This window comes from Lagenorhynchus albirostris, chromosome 20 (genome assembly GCF_949774975.1).
Source record: "Lagenorhynchus albirostris chromosome 20, mLagAlb1.1, whole genome shotgun sequence".
Classification (NCBI taxonomy): Eukaryota; Metazoa; Chordata; class Mammalia; order Artiodactyla; family Delphinidae; genus Lagenorhynchus; species Lagenorhynchus albirostris.
Genome location: NC_083114.1, coordinates 58,328,650 through 58,346,734, shown reverse-complemented (window position 1 = coordinate 58,346,734; position 18,085 = coordinate 58,328,650). Strand labels below are relative to the sequence as shown.

General features: G+C 48.0%; 1 protein-coding gene across 8 annotated transcripts; it reads right to left on the bottom strand.

Annotated features, from left to right (window-relative positions):
* Positions 1-383: 383 nt before the first annotated feature.
* Positions 384-17,630, bottom strand: SLC16A6 (solute carrier family 16 member 6). Of its 8 annotated transcripts, none has more exons than XM_060133847.1 (6): positions 17,563-17,630; positions 10,303-10,541; positions 7,792-7,935; positions 6,818-6,946; positions 3,739-4,554; positions 384-2,593 (listed from the first exon to the last, which is right to left on the bottom strand). In XM_060133847.1, the coding sequence occupies exons 1-6, from the start codon at positions 17,607-17,609 to the stop codon at positions 2,343-2,345; spliced, it is 1,626 nt and encodes a 541-aa protein (XP_059989830.1). In that variant the 5' UTR covers positions 17,610-17,630; the 3' UTR covers positions 384-2,342. The 8 variants fall into 8 exon arrangements, with proteins under 8 accessions (XP_059989830.1, XP_059989826.1, XP_059989824.1 ...); XM_060133843.1 differs by lacking the exon at positions 17,563-17,630 and adding an exon at positions 17,235-17,379; XM_060133841.1 differs by lacking the exon at positions 17,563-17,630 and adding an exon at positions 16,809-17,074.
* Positions 17,631-18,085: the final 455 nt, after the last annotated feature.

The window sequence follows — 18,085 nt, the reverse complement described above, 5'->3', positions numbered from 1 at the left end:
ACTTTTGATAGGCTGAGCTATCTCTCTGTGGCCACCAGGATATCATTTCATTCATTTATTTATTTTTTAATTTTTTGCCATGCTGTGTGGCATGTGGGATCTTAGTTCCCCAAACAGAGATCGAACCCGTGCCCCACTGCATTGGGAGTGTGGAGTCTTAACCATTGGACCACCAGGGAAGTCCCCATTCATTTATTTTTCATTTATGAAATAATGATGTTCAACTAACACGTCTTGGAAACGTTTATGTGTCTCTAGTGCAGTTAAAAGATTTTGCACAAAAGCTTTTAAAAACGTTATTTGACATGAATCTTCCTTGAGTTTTTATAACTTTAACTGGATCCAACAATGAACGCCAAGGAGTCAATAAAAAACCGAATCACTTTCTTTAAATAAAAAAGCCATACATTTATTGCAAATCTAGAAGTACCAGAATGTCACAGAATACAGAACAAATCAGCAATCCTGTTTTCATTTTCTGCCAAATATTTAAAACCTTGATTACTGACATACTGAAACTGGCATACATTTTATTTTCCATGCAATTAACAGAATGGACGTCTTAAGCAGATCGCTCTGAAACCAGATATAAATATTAAGTTGTATTGAACATTCATAGTAAAAAAGGCTGTAAAGTGCTGAAGTCATGAAGTCTGCAGAAGTGCCACAAGCTCCACGTCCTTCTCTGGTAGTGACAGAGATTTGCTACATCCAGCTTGTTCTAGGTGTGTCTGTTTTTGACAGACACGTTGTCATTTCCTCCCCAGCCCCTCCCCAAAGTTTTACAGATTGTCCTATTTCTATGGCTGATCAAACACTGTACAGAAACGTAGCAGGTGGTGATGAACTATGCCACTTTCATTTCAGTGCAGAGAAATATTCAAGCTTGTGTGTACCTGTAACCAAACTAGGCTTGTTATATTTTTTTTCCCCCTGAGTTGTCATAAATTAACAGTAAATGAATAAAGATGGAGCAGCGGTACTGACCATCACCTGTAGAGTGAGATTCAGGACATTATGAGTACGCAGCCAACCTGTTACCCTCATACTTGCCCTTTTACAGAAAAATGTGCACATGAGAAATACTATACATGTAATGTAACTCCAAAAAAAACCCAGTGACCAGTTAACCCGATAACTCTGGTAACGTAGAGCAATCAGGGTATATGATATAACTCATGATGTTAAAATAAATGTCTCTGCTATCCCACGTGAAATACAGAAATGCCTCAACGGTGAGATTAAAAAAAAAATCAGAAATGCTTCAACAATTCAATGAAATATAATTCTGATCAAAGAAGATCCTCAAGTATTCTTAGGTGATAAAACAAATCATTTAAAAAAGCTAAGGCGATTTGCTACTCATCATCATCCCCCCCCCCTTGAAATGACGCACGTTGTCGTTAATCAAACTGAAGAATCCTTAAACTTGGCCTTTTACGAGAGTCACTTTACAAGTTAAGAAGTATTCTTTGAGGCATGTAAAGGATTGCAGAAAGGGGGTAGAAATTCTGCTTATGTCTCAGATTTTCTTTCTTTTGATTACTTTATTCATTCTAGAATAACTTAATAATAAATAGCGGTTTAAATTAAAGACACTACAATCACATATTTCTGAATAATTAAAAGCAATAGGAAACACATTTTTGAATGCTGTGCTGTGTGTTCTGTATCGAAATGCTTCTGGTAGTGACTGGCCATAAAAAAGTGGTCATCTTCACATTTATGAAGTTCAAGTTACATATATTTTTAAAATTTCCGTTTACTAGCCAAATGTTTGGTCTCAAACTGTACTTCATTTCCATGAACTATGTGGAAAATTCAGAGGCCCTAATTTGTTAATGGAAACCTCAGTATTTTTCAAAGGGTTTTAAACAATTTGTTCATATTTCTGAAAATTAGAAATGTTTTAAATGATGTAAGCTTTTTTTTTTTTTTTTTTTGTAATGGCCAATTTCATTGCAGTGGCCTCGGCCAGATGTCCTTTTCCAAGATAGTAGTTTATCACATGTGAGAGCTCTTAAAACCACTTTGCCAATTCATGTCACTCTTAAAACCGGAATGCGACCCCGAGAGTCCTGTGCATCTTCGTATTGCTACTGAATACAGCCAGGTTGATGTACAGAAAGGGTGTTCGGTGGTTTTTGTTTTGGCTTAAAAAACAAGCGAAAAGGAAAACTTACAAGAAAAAAAAGAAGGATGTTGGTAGTGGTGTTCACGCATACATTCCCTTTAGAGTGTAGTCTGGAAAGCGGGTGGGTGGTCCACATCTCTGCTGCCCTGGGTCCCCTGTCCCCCACCCTCTCCAGCCCCCAGGGAGGCTGGTGTGAATGACAGGCGTATCACACGGGCTCCGTTTTCATAGGAGCTCTGTGCTCAGTCTTCCCCAGGTCCATTTCAAGAAAGTCTTCTGGGATGTCTTGTAAAGCTTTCCCACGGTGACTCTCGGCCTTCCCTTCCCCGGCTCGGGGACGGCGGCACAGCCCCCTTTTACAGGGTCTCACGAGGGCGAGGCACACAGCGGCCACAAGCATCCCAGCCGCGCAGGAGTAGAAGGCTCTGCTGTAGATCTTGCTCTGGTCCACCAGAAGCCCTGCGGGAGCGTCAGCACATTAGCCACAAAGACCCCCCCGCCAGGCTCCCCCAAACTCAGCCACTTCTCAGGCTCTTTGCCTTCCTTGTTTTGTCTGTTTTTTTTTTGTTTTGTTTTTAAGAAAAAAGCATGTGGAAGGTAGGAGTCTTTTCTAGACGGGAGAGAAGATGTAGACAAACGTACAACCTACTTAGCACCTGAGAAAATTCTGTCACTCAGATGTTCTTTGTGGGCTGATCTAAAACTTGGGAACGGTGAGATGCCCACTCCTTTGGAAAGCTGACATCCTCTCCTAAGAGGAAAGAGCTCTTTTATTTTCACTCGAGTTCACTTCAGGTATCTTTTCACATGGGGTAAGATTTCTAATCACAATAACCTCAAGGACTTATTTCAGGGCTAACATGTAAAACAAAGCCATGTCCTTCCTACAGGGAAATATTCTGTAGTGATTAGTGAAGCGCTCTGCAGAGTGCTGTTCTAGGTTCAGTTCCCTAAAACCCCTCCCTAGAAGGGAAGCTGGCTTACAGAAGACCCTTAGTTCTGTTATCCCAAAAGTCAGAGGGTAATGAGGTCAGAAATCCAAGCGTTCCCCGCCCCCGCTGCGAGCATTTTTCAAGGTAGAAAAAGGTAGAAAAAGCCCGGGCAGCTTGGGCTGCAGACCCAGGTTCTAATCCTGACTTGGTCACTGATTTACCATTGGGCGGTACGCTGACATTCTCTGGCTTTCACTTTCCTCATATTTAAGTCAAGAGAGGTGGCTCGGGTAACCTCTATCCCGACACCTCTAAAATTCTCTGCAAGTATAAAAATCAATAGTTTTATTTTCCATTCGCCTTGAATAGGAAGCTGGCACTATTAGTAAAAGGACAGTACACTACAGGTGGAATCTAAACTGTGACACAGATGAACTCATCTACGAAACAGACTCAGACTTGTGGTTGCCAAGGGGGAGGGGGATGAGGGAGGGATGGAGTGGGAGTTTGGGGTTAGCAGGTGCAAACTGTTAGATACAGGGTGAATAACAACAAGCTGCTACTGTAGAGCACAGGGAACTGTATTCAATATCCTGGGATAGACCGTCGTGGAAAAGTAAAATATTGTAAAAGGATAGCAGACAAGGGTTTTACTTTGTGTATTTAACTTACCTGCAAGTGGCGGTCCAGCCAGTCCCGCGATGCTCTGGAAGAAGACATAGACGCCAGCCGCTGAAGACATCTTCTCGATTCCCACGACGTCGTCCTCAGCGAGCAGCGGGATGTGGGTCCCCGCCACCGTCCCAACCATAATCCCGGAAAATACACTACAGGACATGAGACCCCAGAATTCAGTGGCAAAAGTAAAGGCAAACAGGGACACGGTCAGTAAGACGACACAGATGAGCTCGATGTAGATCTTGCGGATGGGCTCTCTGTTCAGGACCAGACCAGCCCCGATCCTCCCGAACACTTCTGCGATCGCCATCGCTGATAATAAGAAAGCAGCGCGGTCCCGGTCCAGGCCCAGACTGAGGCCCAAGGGAATGATGTACAAGGACGGGGCGAAGAACCCCAGGGTGACGAAGAGACCAAAAAACGCGTAGCAGATAAAACTTTTCTCTTTCAAAACGGAGAAGTCCAGCAGCGGGGCCTTCTGGCAGCCGGGCTTGGAGCCGGGCTGGCCCAGGATCTGCTGCAGGTCGGCCTTGGGCTCGAGCTCTACGGTCGTGTGACCAGGCACGTTTTTAGGTGAGGTAGTTAGTTCTACTCCTGAGTCAATGGAATCTATCGAGGTGCGGGTTTTCTCGTTCTCAAGCATGTATTGCACTTCTTTCCGATTTTCGTGGGCGGTGGTTTTGGGGGTCCCGGGTCCTTTGATGATGATAGGTCTGAGCAGCGCCCCGCAGACCACGAGGTTGAGCTGCAGGAGACCCACGAAGAGGAGGCTGTACCTCCAGCCGATGGTCTCCTTCAGGGCCGTGATGGCTTGGGTGGGCAGGAGCAAAGGAGAAAGAAAAGCCAAGGTCAGAAACGGACTCAAGACCGGGGGCGGGGGTGGGGGGAAGCGAGAAGAAACGCAGGCCGGGAAACGGGTAAACAAAAGTTACTTAGCCGTGGGAATGCAGTCGACACGCACTACCCTTTCTTCTAGGCTTTGGGGGCTTTTAGGACTCGAGAAGGAGGAAGGTGCGTAAGGATGAGCAGAGATACACATTTTCAGCCCAGGCCTCTGAGAGAGCTCTGGTGGGTGCCTTCCGCCAGGCAGAGACTCGAGATGAACCAAGTCCGTGACCCACATCAAGGTTCGGCAGACAGCCGTCTGCGGGCCAAATCCAGCCTGTTACTGGATGATAAACCTTGACTAGAACACAGCCGAGATCATTCTTTAATGTCGTCTATGGCTGCTTCTGTGCTGTCACCACAGAGAGGAGTGGATCCCACAAGGACTTGCCGGTGACGCCTGAAATATTTCCCCTCTGGCCTCTTCAAGACAGAATTTCCACCCTCTGAGCTAGATGGTTCTCCATCCACTCCTTCAACCCTCAGTAGTAACAGATGAAGGAGAGGATAAACGAAGAATCTAAAAGCTCAGAGGCTTATCCTGGACACTTACTGTGACACTTACTGTGTCACAAGGACACTTACTGTGTGGATACAGTACGGTCCTGTGCAGTATTGCTGCAGTTCTCCGCTTGCTTTGTGGAACGTTCTACCTTCCTGCCGGCCCAGAGGCAGCCTGGAGGGGGGACTGGGCCCTGGCTGGGGTCCTCTGGGTGTTGGGCGGTGTCAGGCCAAAGGGGGCTTCAGGACCCATAGTGAGAAGAGGATAATGCGGGCCCCACGAGACCTTCAGGAATTTTCATCATCATCCCACAAAGGTGAAATGATGTTCATTAGAATTTCATTTCACTAGGTTCTCATTCTCTGAGAGCTGACAGTCAGGTATAAGAGACATGGTAAGTTGGTTCCTGAGAAAGAAGATCAGCTTAGCAAGACAGCCCCGAATTCCGGGGCACGGGGTCTCCATTTACTGTCGTAGCATGCTTTGCTCACACCTCTTCTCCCCCTGTTAATATGGGAAACTCAGAACTGCAAAATCTTTCAGGCTTGGGTATTTCAAAGTGCTTTACCCTCCTCTGGCAATGATCGGTCTGCTCTTCTTTGCTCCAACTCACATTCCTTGAGTGCCTGCCTACCAGGTGCCAGGGATGTGCTAGGGAACAAAGCCAACCAAGATGCAGTTTCTACCTTCAGGGCGTTCACAGGCCACTGATTCTCCCCTCAGTGTTTTGTTCTGAAAAATTCCAAACGGACAGAAAAGTGCGAAGAATGATACCTATCTGCCTGCCCGCACTTCAGCGAATTTCAACAGTTAACATCCTTCTCTGTCTGCCTATTTATAGGCAAGCATACATTAATTTTTCTGAGCTATCTGAAAAGCTTCAGACATGACACGTCACCCCTAGATACTACTACGTGTATCTCCTTTGGACAAATCCGCCGCGATCCACGGACACATTGACCAAGAAATGGCAGAGGGAGAGGTTAATCCAAGTCTCTAAGGTGATTTGTCTGCCACTGGCTAGTGAAATTCACAGGGTCTCGTTAAGACAGGGAAATAAACCAGGGATAAAAATCTCCCTGTGAGGGCTTCCCTGGTGGCGCAGTGGTTGGGGGTCCACCTGCCGATGCAGGGGACGCGGGTTCGTGCCCCGGTCCAAGAAGATCCCACGTGCCACGGGGCGGCTGGGCCCGTGAGCCATGGCCGCTGAGCCTGTGCTCCGCAACGGGAGAGGCCACAACAGTGAGAGGCCTGCATACCGCAAAAAAAAAAAAAAAACCTCCCTGTGAGATTATCCACACACCATTCACGAAAGGGACTTTACTAGCACAGTTTAAATCCGCATTGAATATGGCTCTTTTGACCAAGGAGAGAAATAGAATAATAGGAACAATCTGAAATCATCAAATCATCTATTTTGGAATGGCTGTTTCAAGCCTTACCACTGAATATGTGCCATTGTATATTCCTATTTATGTAAACTTGGACCAGTATGAAAATGTTTGAATTCCTAAAATCGGGGTTAGGGAAGACAGATCCTGAAACTGTGCTGGAGAAGAGAAGACAATTAACCTTTCCTTCTGCACGCAGTCGAAGCTGTCAGTCTATTAACTGACGGTTGGCAAGAGTCAGTGTAGCAAGAAGAGCTAGTTCACGTGAACACGTAGACTGTAGTCGTCCACTTACCTGGTGCAAAAGCAAACATAGCGAAACATTCTCCTGTAGAAGCAACAGCCGTGACCACAGAGCGTCTTCTGTCAAAGTACTGTGACAGAATGGTGACAGTTGGGAGAAAGCTAAAGCAGTATCCCAGACCTGTGATGGAAAGTCAAAAACGATAGAAAGGAGCACATCCTCATTGATGCCAGAAGAATGCATTCAAAGATCTGGGGTTTTTGTGTTCATATTTAAAATGATAAGTTCTGGGAGCCCAGAAATTCATTCTGGAAAATAGTGCTGTAGCAAAAAAAAAAAACAAAACAGGTTTCGTCACAGGTCTGGAGAAACTGCAAGAGCTGTTTTGGAAAGCTAGGAGTTAAAAAAACAAACCTGTTCTCTGGTTTTTTTCCGTACTTTTCTGCAATGTTTTTCCCCCCAATTTATATAATCCACAGTGGACAGAACTCTTATCGAATATAGTTTTTATTTAAGACTTCTATTTGGAAATAAATGAGTTTTGGTATGTGTAGAAACATATGAAAAGATTTAAAGTGTTTTGAAAGGGAAAAATTTTTCTCAGACCCCGAAGAATGAGTCCGGCACAGACCCTCCCCTACAGCTCAGGGTCCTCACAGCCTGACTTGGGAAATCTCAGCTAAAGAAACGCAAACCTTGCTTTGTGAAAATGATGTCTTTGGGCTGCAAACTATCACAAAAGAGAAGTTCTCTTTCTCATTGGTAAATATTAAAAAAAAAAAAAAATCAGGCAAAAAGTCTTGGGCATTGATTGAGGAGAGGTTCCCAGGGGAACACCCTGGAGCCCATACAGACCAGTTCAAAACCACTGATCTGGGACATTATTAATTTTAAAGAAAAGAGAGAAAGGGAGAAAGAAACACACTTTGGATTTGATTCCCTACCCGCCCCCCCCCCCCCCGGCCCCCGCATTGTTCTAGAAGCTAAGTCTCTGGAGAATGAGCGAGCCCAGGAGAAGCACTTACCAGAGATGATGCCGATGGCAATGTACATGTGGTAGACCTTCTGTGAGAAGGAGGCGATCACCATGCCCACGCTGACCAGCAGACCCCCGACCATCACCACCAGACGGTGTCCAAACCCAATGCTCAGGACGGTGGACACAGGAGCTGCAGCAAGAGCAAAACAGGGTCTCAGCTCCCAGAGGCGAAAAAGCCTTAGCCTCCCTAGGACTCCTTCTTTTAAAAATGTGTTTAGCATCTTTATGGGAGTTTAACTGCTTTACAATGGCGCGTTAGTTTCTGCTGTATAACAGAGTGAATCAGCTCTGCATATACCCTAAGATTCCGTCTTGTTTAATTTTACGTTTTCTAACGTTTAGTGAAGTGTAGTTCGTTTACCACGTTGTGTTAGTTTCAGGTGTACGGCCGAGTGGTTCAGTGATACGTACATGTATATACACTCGTGTTTTAAAACTATTATTTTCCCGGATGGTTTATCCCAGGATGTAGAATGCAGTTCCCTGTGCTACACAGTGGGGCCTTGGTGTTTCTCCATCCCGTATACACTCACTGGCACCTGCTCGCCCCATCCACCCACCCCATCCCTCTCCCTCCCCCTCCCCCTCGGGAACCGCACATCTGTTCTCTGTGTCCGTGAGTCTGTGGTAAGATTCCATCTTTTAAGCCTTTAACATGGAGGTGATGATGTAAGATACAGTATACATTTTGTGCAGTGGTTCCTTAAGTCAGTTCAGGACTTATTTTACTATTTGCACAAGATGGACAATATATTTTGGGGGCTCCTTGAAGAGAAATCAAGAGTCATAGTATAAAACATATCTTTTGTCTCCGATGAAAGATTTTGACTCACCAGGAGCCCCTATAAGATTGGATACGCATTAAATTTGTTATTCTGTCATAAAAATGGGCTTTTCCTGTGATTGGACGAGGCACCTTTTTTTTTTTTTTTTTCCTATACTCACTGCTTTGGATTCTTTTTTAAAAGGCTCCGGTTAGGGTCAAATTCCAGCTCAGTTCCATTTGACTTTTTTGCAAATGATATGAAAGTATGGTGAATTCTGTTATGCATACCAAAAGGAGGCTAGCTATGGGATAGACAGTTCAGAGTGGCTGATGAATTACAGTTGGCGTAGCTTCTGTGCTCTGTATCCTCCGGGACATTTAAATCTGGAAGATGAGCTTCCTAGTCAGATGCTACTTAGGCTCCCACTGATACCGCCTTGAGTACAATGAGATAAGGGAACCCTCCAGAGTTGGGGGGAGGAAGAACAACATCGTACATGCTGGATAGAAAGAGCTAAAAAAGGAGTAAGTTTTGTTGGGGTTGGTGCATACCTATCTCTTATGTGAGTTGAATGTAAACTAATATATTAATATAGCAAATAATGAAATCACTAGGATCATTTTTAGGCAGTGTGTAGACTCAAGGCATTAATGACTGGAATAACAGCATGAAGAACAATTATCTTCTGGTATAATAGTATTAGCTGGAAATTTCTTGTTGACTATATTATCTTTGGTTAGAAAACGGCTAAAAGTTCAGCTTTGGGATTTTCGTTTTATTTTGGTTACCAAATGTAAAATTTTGGTTCTAATTCATGTAAGTTATCTTTCCAAGAAAGTAAACATCCTGCCAATTAAGAAATTAAGTATCTTAATACTCAGACCGGAACTAGAAGTACTTCCGTGAACCGTGTAGGAGAGGGTATCAGGGCTAACGGGAGAGATTCTGACTTTACTCGGTAGCGAAGAACAGTGGAGCTACCTTTGTGAGACAGTATAGGGCTGAAAACTAAGTGCCTTTAACGACAGGCTTAGAAAACTTCAGAGGCAATGGTTCCGTGACAGGATATTAGGGTAAAGTTAGGGAAGCTGAAGTTCAGCCCCGTTAACTGTCCGCGGTAAGTTCAACGGCCTTGCTTTCTCAGACGACCCTGGCGCGGCCCCTGACAGATGGATGAACAGTCATGAGACCTCAGAGATGTGCTGAATTAGGTCTGAATGGGACCAAGTGAAAATCAGTATGTTAAGAATTTTACTACAGTCCCATTCATCTGATGCTGTTGGATCTGGGAGCTGGGCAGACCGATTAGCCAGTGAAGTCCTTTAGGGAAACAGGTGTTTGGAATTCAGAATATCCTCTCTGGGCAATATGGGTAGTTTTCCCATACACCCTTTTACACCTTCCATCTTTCTCCTTCATGTAGTCGCATTTTCATGTTCCCAACCTGTTTCCTCAGCATGTTTTTACGAGACCAGGACCCAGGATGCCAAGAACTTTTAATGCTTCTTTAGGAAATGACCACATTCCCATTGAACCGGGGTTTGCTATTGTCCTCAAAATAATCTGCAGTATCCTAAGAGAGTGCATACAGTAGGCGTTTAATACGTGTGCATTAAATGAAGGCAGTCAAGTCTGGCAAGTAGACTTTTTCCTTCAGTGCCTCTTAAATAATTAGGCAGGCTGAAAGAGGCATATGCTTATATAGCGCTTAAGCTGGAAGATGTACTAACCTGTAAATGTTAAGACAAACACACAAATGGATATTATCCATGAGATCCTGCTATTGGATTCATCAAAACTGTCCATTAAGTCATTGAAGAAGACACCAAATGACTTGATGATGCCATAGGTGAAGACTTCAACGAAGAAAAAAGAAACAGCTACCGCCCAGCCCCATCCTCCATCAGGCACTTGAGTATAAACATTGGCTCTGGAACAAAGCTGTGATTTCTTCTGGGTCATTCTTAATCTAAAAGAAAAAGTTAAAAAAAAAAAATTAGACCAGCAATGGCATGAGGGTGGATGATTCTAACGCTCGACAGATAAGAACTACTCACTACATTTCTTAGGTTGATGAATATTTAAATCATGTGCAGTTAGTGTGAAGTCTTTGAATAATAGTATCTATCTATCTATACATCTCTGTCATCTTTTATCTGTCATCTTATCACATTTATATCTATCGTTATCTGTCTCTGTCATCTATCATCTATCCGTCTTATCTATCTAATGAACCAACTATGTTTGTATTGTATATGGAGCCGCGAAAGATTTTGGGAAGGCAGACTTCCAAGCTATGGCAGTTAAATGAAAAAACTAACCAAAAAAAAACATAAAGAGCCTGGGCAGAATATTTAGAGGCACTTTGGAGGACAAAGAATGGCCACCAGACCAAGGATCAGTGCAGACCTTGAACCTGAAGACAAGTTAGGTAAAGGAAGACTGAATTGACTGTAAGGAATGTGGATCAGAAATGAAGCCTCGGCAAAGAGAGGCTCAGAGGCCACCTTGCAGGGGCAGCTAAGTGCTGGAGAAATCCTGCATCTCTGCTTGGTGCCCCTGGTCATTCAGACCATCCTACCTCCTACTCAGCAACATTCTGATTATGGTCTGGGGTCCCATATGGCTGTACCTATGTGAACGGAATGTGACTGCAAATTAAAATTTGGGGATTCTGTCTTCTTGGTGTTGGTTTAGCATGAATGAGTTCCTCAAAGTCGGTCGCCACGTGGTGTATGAGAAATGGAATTTTTCCACACAGGACCAGTACTCTAGGATACAGTGACCAAATAAGGCACTACCAATTTGTGGGGTCTGGACAGCCAGGGAACTTAAACCAAGTTACTCCTGACCTTGCTATGCTTTTCCATTCAGGTTGCAACCAACATCAGAACATGAGATCCCTGTGCCGTATCACCACTAAGGGGAAACTATATTTAATACTGGAGGCAGGGTCGTTTAAGTCTTCCGCGGCAGGCTCGAGCACATAAAACGCAGACATTTTCAAAACCTCTGCAATTACATACACTTTGAAACAGTCATGTGTGTTTTTAACCCAACTAAAAATTAATACCTATAAATAACAAATGAGTCTGTGGTCTCTGCGCTCTTAATGGCAACGCACCTTGAGTTTAAGAATTCTCTATAACTATGCAGTTGTAGCCAGGTGAATTTTCAGGATGCGTGGATGGCCTAGCCGCGAGTTGTCACGTTCACATACGAAGGCAGGTTTTATTGAAAATGGAGAGCAATTGAGAAATAACAGGACAAAACCTCATCTAGACAGTAGACTTCCCAGTTTCTGCTACGGGAATCCAGTATTCGGAATTTGCTCTGAGCACCTTACAAAGCAGCAAATCTGACCTAATTTCATATTGTTCAGCCTATTGATAGCATGGTAGCCTAGTACTCTGAAAGGACTATATACTCACTTATTACTCTCTTACTGTTGGCTATTTGGTTGCATAAATAGGGCATAAGATGCTTTAAGACGCTGTGCTCCCTGCAGCAAAGGCCTCTGCATTTTGGTGTGTGTCAGTGTGGCATGCCTGAGAGCTGAGGGCAAAGGTGGGAAGAGCACTTAAGTGGCTCTGGGTGTAGGGTAACAATTACAGACCAGTTTGCCATTCATGTTCCCAACACGGAAAGCAGCTGATTTAACATGGGAACCCCGAGCCCTCCAGCAGCTGAGGTTTTCCCAAGTCCCCTCCTCCGTTAAGACTTTCAAAGTCTGCTCCCAAGATGAGGCACCTGGGGCAGAGGAGCTGACAACGGTAGTGGGCTTAAGATTGAGAAGGAAAAAAAAAAAAGTACATGCCAGTGTTGGCTTTGGAACCGTGTTCAGCCCTAGGGAGCGGGGTAGGAGGGAAGGAGGGGCAGTGCGGGGGGGGAGTCCACAGCTCAGGTCCCCCTCCCATCTCGCCCCCCCTACTGGGCCACTCCTTTGAGCTTCGCCTTGGAAGCCCAAGACTCCTTTACTGGTCTCTCAACTGTCTGGTACGATTAATCTTTCTGAAATGCCTCATCGTCATGACATTTTTCTGCTCGGACTTTTTCAGTGGCTTTCCTCTTTCTGAAGGACAAAATCCACGAGATCTGCTTGACTTTCAAAGTCCTTCCTAATTGGAAGCCCCTGCCCCCCACGGATCTCAGCAGCCTTAGTTCTTCCTGTTCTGTTGCTTGACTCGCCAGCCACCTTGCCTGTGGCGCGCCCCTTCCCCAGGCTGGAGGCCCCCCACCGCTGGCGACGCAAGGGCCCGCTTCATCACATCCTCCTGCTGCATAAGGCTTCCTCTGATCCACTCGACCTAAGGAGCTCTCTTCACGGGACAGGCACCCTTTAATAATGGGCTGCTGTCTACTTGTACGCATTTATCTTATTTGCTCAGTTAAACTGTAAGCTCACGGAAAACAAATCTGGGCCTATTTCTCTTTGCATCCCTTCCCCACCCCCACCCCCCCAGGTACCTTGCACACAGCTTTAATTAATTCTTTCCAACAAAGTAACTGCTGGGTGCCAGGGCCTATGCTAGGGGCGACAGTGACAATACAGAGATGGCCTCTGCCTCCCTGGATGAAATTGTTTGTTGATGATAATGATAAGGAACCTTAAGACTGAAATCCCATCACATTTTAAAACCATTCAGCCATGTCCTCCCGGAGCTCAGAACATTTCTGACAAGCAGTGGCGACTAAGTCCAAGGCCAGGTCGGCACGAAGGGTGCCCATAAGACCTTAGCATTTTAAGAGAGGGCTCGGGGCCAACTTGAATAAAAACACATTGGGTAAAATTGATAAAGGCCCCAGAGAGACAGACAGAAGCCCTCTCTAGCCTAAAAGCACTGCAGGACCAAGGCGCAGAACCTTTTGGTTGGGTTGCATTTCAGAGGGTCAAGACTAGACTGCAGTTTTTGTAGGAAGACGAGGTTACCTACTATGGGAAGGCTCTGGGCGAGGCCAGCGCTTCAGTTCTGGTGATGGGTGCCCATCTCTCTCTTTCTTTGCCTGTTGCCGTCGGTGGTTTAAATGTGCAAGATGGGTGGGGCTGGAGGCCCCGGGGTGGGTGGAGTTAGAATTACAGAATGTTACAACCAAAATGGGATTTGGAGCCCATCTGGGTCCATCTCCTCTTTGTAAAATCCCACTCATTTTGCAAAATGGGGAAGCCGACCCCCAGAGAGGGGAAGGGACTGGACCGAAATGGTCCAGCATCTGATCTCCTGTCTCCCCGGGGCCCCGCTGTATCAGGATGCAGAACAGCATTCTGAAGGCCAGGGAGGGGGCGTTTCCTATAGAGGTTGTGAGGACTCTTTCACCGCGTCACTGTGTGACCTGGAGAAAGTCACTGCACCTCTCTGGGCCAGAGTGCCTCACTCGTCAAATGAAGAGGCTGGCTTTGGGAACCCTTAAAGCTCCCCCAGCTTTGGCAGCTGACACTTCTGTTATTCAGCACTGAGTTCTCAACCACCTGATTGCTCAGGTGAAACCTAGTGGCCCAAGGAGACCTGGGAGCTGGGAGGAAAGTGCAGGTGCCAGACGGTTCTTACAGACGCGGGTGTAACGGAGCCGGACGCTGGCTGGAGCTGATCTAGGACAGCCGGCTCGAAGGTGGCAGCTGTCTGACTGCTTTCCTTCTGTTCACTCTCTGAGCTCCTTCTGGGTGTTCAACTCCTTTGTTTCTTTAAACTTAACATCTGGGCTACTCCCCTGAAGCTAGATCCAAATATAACTCTCACCTGCATTCTTAGGTTTGGGGAGGACAGCTTTTTTATTGTTTTCCTGGGATCATCATAAAAGAAAGATGACACCCCAGAACCCACTGATACTCCCAAGTTTACGCCTTCATCATCCTAAAGCATCCTATGCCCTGGTATATTGAGCTTTGAAGATCACAGTACAGAATGATAATAGAATAACCTGGTTTCTGTAACATACGGTTGAGGACGCCTTGCACACAGGGCAGTCGGCAGCTCTTTCCAGACCCAGTGCCTGGCCGTGTGCCTGGCACACAGTATGTGCTCAGTAAAAGTTTACTAAACAAAGCATGCGTCTTGGGGCACTCCTGAAGCAATGCACGGCTCTAGCCTCCTGAAGCCCAGTCATCAAGTGAGGAAGTCCCTGCTTGCATAATCAGTCTTTCCCCTGGACTCTTTCCTTCCTACCATCCCCTCAGCAGGACGACTGGCTTAACAAACGGGTTGGCCTCTACAAACGAAAGAGAGAAAGGCCTGTGGCTTCAAAGGCTCTAAGAATTCCAGAACATGGAAATAATGTTTTCGTTTTACGGGCATGTGAATTTCTCTGACGGGATGGGATGGGATATTCGTTTACTGTGTGGGGGATAGAACCGAGCAAGGAGCGACCCCACGGCCTTGGGAGAATCACCTTGCTGCTTGATTTTCACTGTCAAGAGGTGAGCAAGGGAGTTGAACTAGACGGAGGTGATCTCAGGTCTCTTCCTGCCCTAAAAATCTACGTTTCTCTGATAGCCTTTGACCCCCACTTGCTCCAAGTTACCCTTTCATCTTTCTCAGTTCATTTTTGAGTCCTTTGACGCAAGGTCCACAGGTCTGTCTCTGTGAGGCCCTTGTGCATTATTTGTTGAATTTCTGTTTACCATTAACTGGCCTCACGCTCATGGGGAAATGACTTTGTTCCTAAGTTTCATCCTCTAAAAGCAGGGGTGAGACACAGAGGTCTGGAGGGTAAAATGCTACGATTCTGAACAGGGGCTCCTGGCAGCCATGTCGCCTTCCTCCAAATGTTCTCCCAAAGGAAGCAGAACGGACAAAATGCACTGGGTGGTTTGGAGTAATTTCCTATGAGCATTTGGTTGTCTAATCTTAAATAAACGAGAATTCTGCCAAGGCTTGGAAATCTGCTATAGCTGGGACTCTCAACTGCGATTTGATTTCTTGAGAAAAGCTGTCCCCTGGAGGCATGAAGAATGCAAACTACTGGACTATGACAGACCGTCAGGGTGCCAGTCCAGGGTCAGATCGGAGCAAAGTTCAAAATGCAGCCTCTGGATGGGCAGCGTAGCAGCTGCTGGTGTGGCTGGTGTGAGCAGAGCCTCAGCGAGCCACTGCCAATCTCCATTCTTCTTAAAGGCGCCGCCTGGAGAACAGCTTTTGACAAGTTGTTTCCAGCCCTAGTTGTCAAAACCAGTCTGTATTTAGGTGAAGCTCACTTCAATTCTCTATTTAAAAAAAAAACAACAAAACCCCCAAACCTAACCTGGACGGCAGCCTCAGCTGCTCTGAATCCCTGGAGAGCACCGATTCACCCCCTTTTACAAGATCGTGATGTAGAAACCTATCCCCTAATTTAAGTGTCGTCCTCAGGAGTTCCACCGAGGAAAGTCGTTTTTGGGAAACCACAGAAGGAAAACTCAGGGTTGGTGGTTCTCATAGAGAAGGAGCTTTTCCACTTGGCTGCACTGTTTATTTACATACTGGAACTATCTTGGACACTTAATGATGAGAAGAGGTATTTCTGTATCCACCAGGCAGGCAGGACGTATTATTGATCGCCCCCCCCCCCATGACAGGGACTGGTGCTTGGACATGGGGAGATGCATCACTTAGAGATCTCTGCATAGCACTTGGGGCTGTTTTTGCAAACAAGACCCTCCACCCAATCCACTTAGTATGATTTGCAAAATAGTAAGATTACCGAGAAATCCCATTCCCAGGGTAGAAACCGTCTCCTTTGAGAAAGAGCTGACACGGTGTGTCTATAACTGCAAACAAAACCAGCTTCCAGGATGACAAGGTGTCATTGCTTGCTCTTCCCCGGTTGGCTCCGGGGAGCTTTTCTCTAAGACTGACGCCCCCCGTGTTTGGTGACATGTTACATGCCACCTAACAAACTTCTATCATCTGTCTGTGGGAGAGTGTGGCGGTCTGGTTTAAAAAAGAAAAAAAAAAAAGAAGCAGAAGGAAATAACCCATTTCCTCTGCAAAACCATCCTCCCTGGCTACAGCGCCGCTCAGCTACCCGGGCGCTTTCCCGTGGTTGGCAGCCCTGGGAACCTTGGAAGTTGAGCGGGACCAGCCGTCAGCCGCCGACAGCCCTGACGGTCAAGGTGGACGAGCTGCTCTCGGCGGGGACATGCCTGCCTCCCCGTCGGCCGCCCCGGGTGCGTGTGTCAGGCGGGGGGAGGCCGGGAACCCCGCTTTCCCTGGCGCTGTCTGCGGGGCCGCCCTGCGCGCGCGCGCGAGCCTGGGGACGGTACCTCTGACATTTCGCTCCTGTGACGCGCGGGCAACTTCATGCGGAAAATCCGTGCAGGGAGCTCAGCGCGGCGCCCCCCTCGCCCGACAGCCTGGGGGCCCTCGCCTGGGCCGGGGGGCACCCAAAGGCCAAACCTGCCTTTAGGTGTTTTCCGGACACCGACTGTACCCGGGCCACCGACAGGCAACTCTCGGCTGCCCGCAATGGTGAGAGCGCGCCATCCCGGGGGCCCCGGGCATTCCCAACTGTCAGAGAAGATTTGGGGGAATAACCTCTCCAAAATGTTAAGCAGTTAAGTGGTTTCCTCTTCCTCCCTCCAGCCTCCCCCACCACCAGCCCCCCAAAGCTCCCAACATAGCTTAAGAAAAAACCCACCCACACCCCACCATCAAACTTTTAAACATGTAAAATGATAAAACCAACTCACCAAGTTAGAAGGGAAGAGAATAAACCCCAAAAGGCTCCCAATAAGGCGGAGGCCAGGCCGCCCCCTCCTTATAAGCCGCTCGGGAACACGAGAGAGGATTAACCCCTTAGGGCGTGGGCCCGAGCCTAGGGCAAGTTGGCTCCGGCGGGCGAGCCCCGGGCGCCCGCCCCGCCGCGCCCGGCTCCGGCCCCCCGCCCGCTCCCGCGCCTCGGGCCCCCGCGCCGCGCCCCCCGCCCCCCTCCCCGCCGCCCGCGCCGCGCCGCGCCGAGCCGTGCGTGCCGCCGCCCGCGCCCCGGCCCCGCGTCGCTGCCTATCGCTTATCCTATACCGGCTGCAGCCGGTCTCCGCCGGCCTCGGGGGCGCGCCGCCGACCATGTGCTGCGAGCGCGGAGCGCCGCCAAGGAGGGGGCCGGCCCGGCGTGCGCGCGCCGGCCCACGTGGACGAGGCCGTGCCGGGCCCGCGCCCGCCCAGGGCCGGGGCCGTGGGTCACGGAAGGTAACGGCCTCGCCGTGCCAGACCCCAGACCGGCCGTGGGGTCCCGCGGGGCCGCCCCCCACCCGCCCCGGCCTCGCGCATCCTGGCGCGCCTGGCCCGACCGGACCCCGGCGCTCGGCCGCACTGTAAGCGGGGCGCGCCGGCACCCACTCTGCGGACACGTCCGGCCGGACGTGCGGGGTCCCCGGGCCGCCTCCCTTCCCGCCGGCCCCGCCCGCGCCCGGAGGGCTTGGGCTCCGGGCTGCGGCGGCTCAGCGCCCGCCCCGGGCAGAACAGGTTCCTTCCAGTTCGGGTGTGAGCTGCGCGCGCGGCGCCGCGGACCCCGAGTTCCTCCTCTCATGCCCGCTTCCCCCGA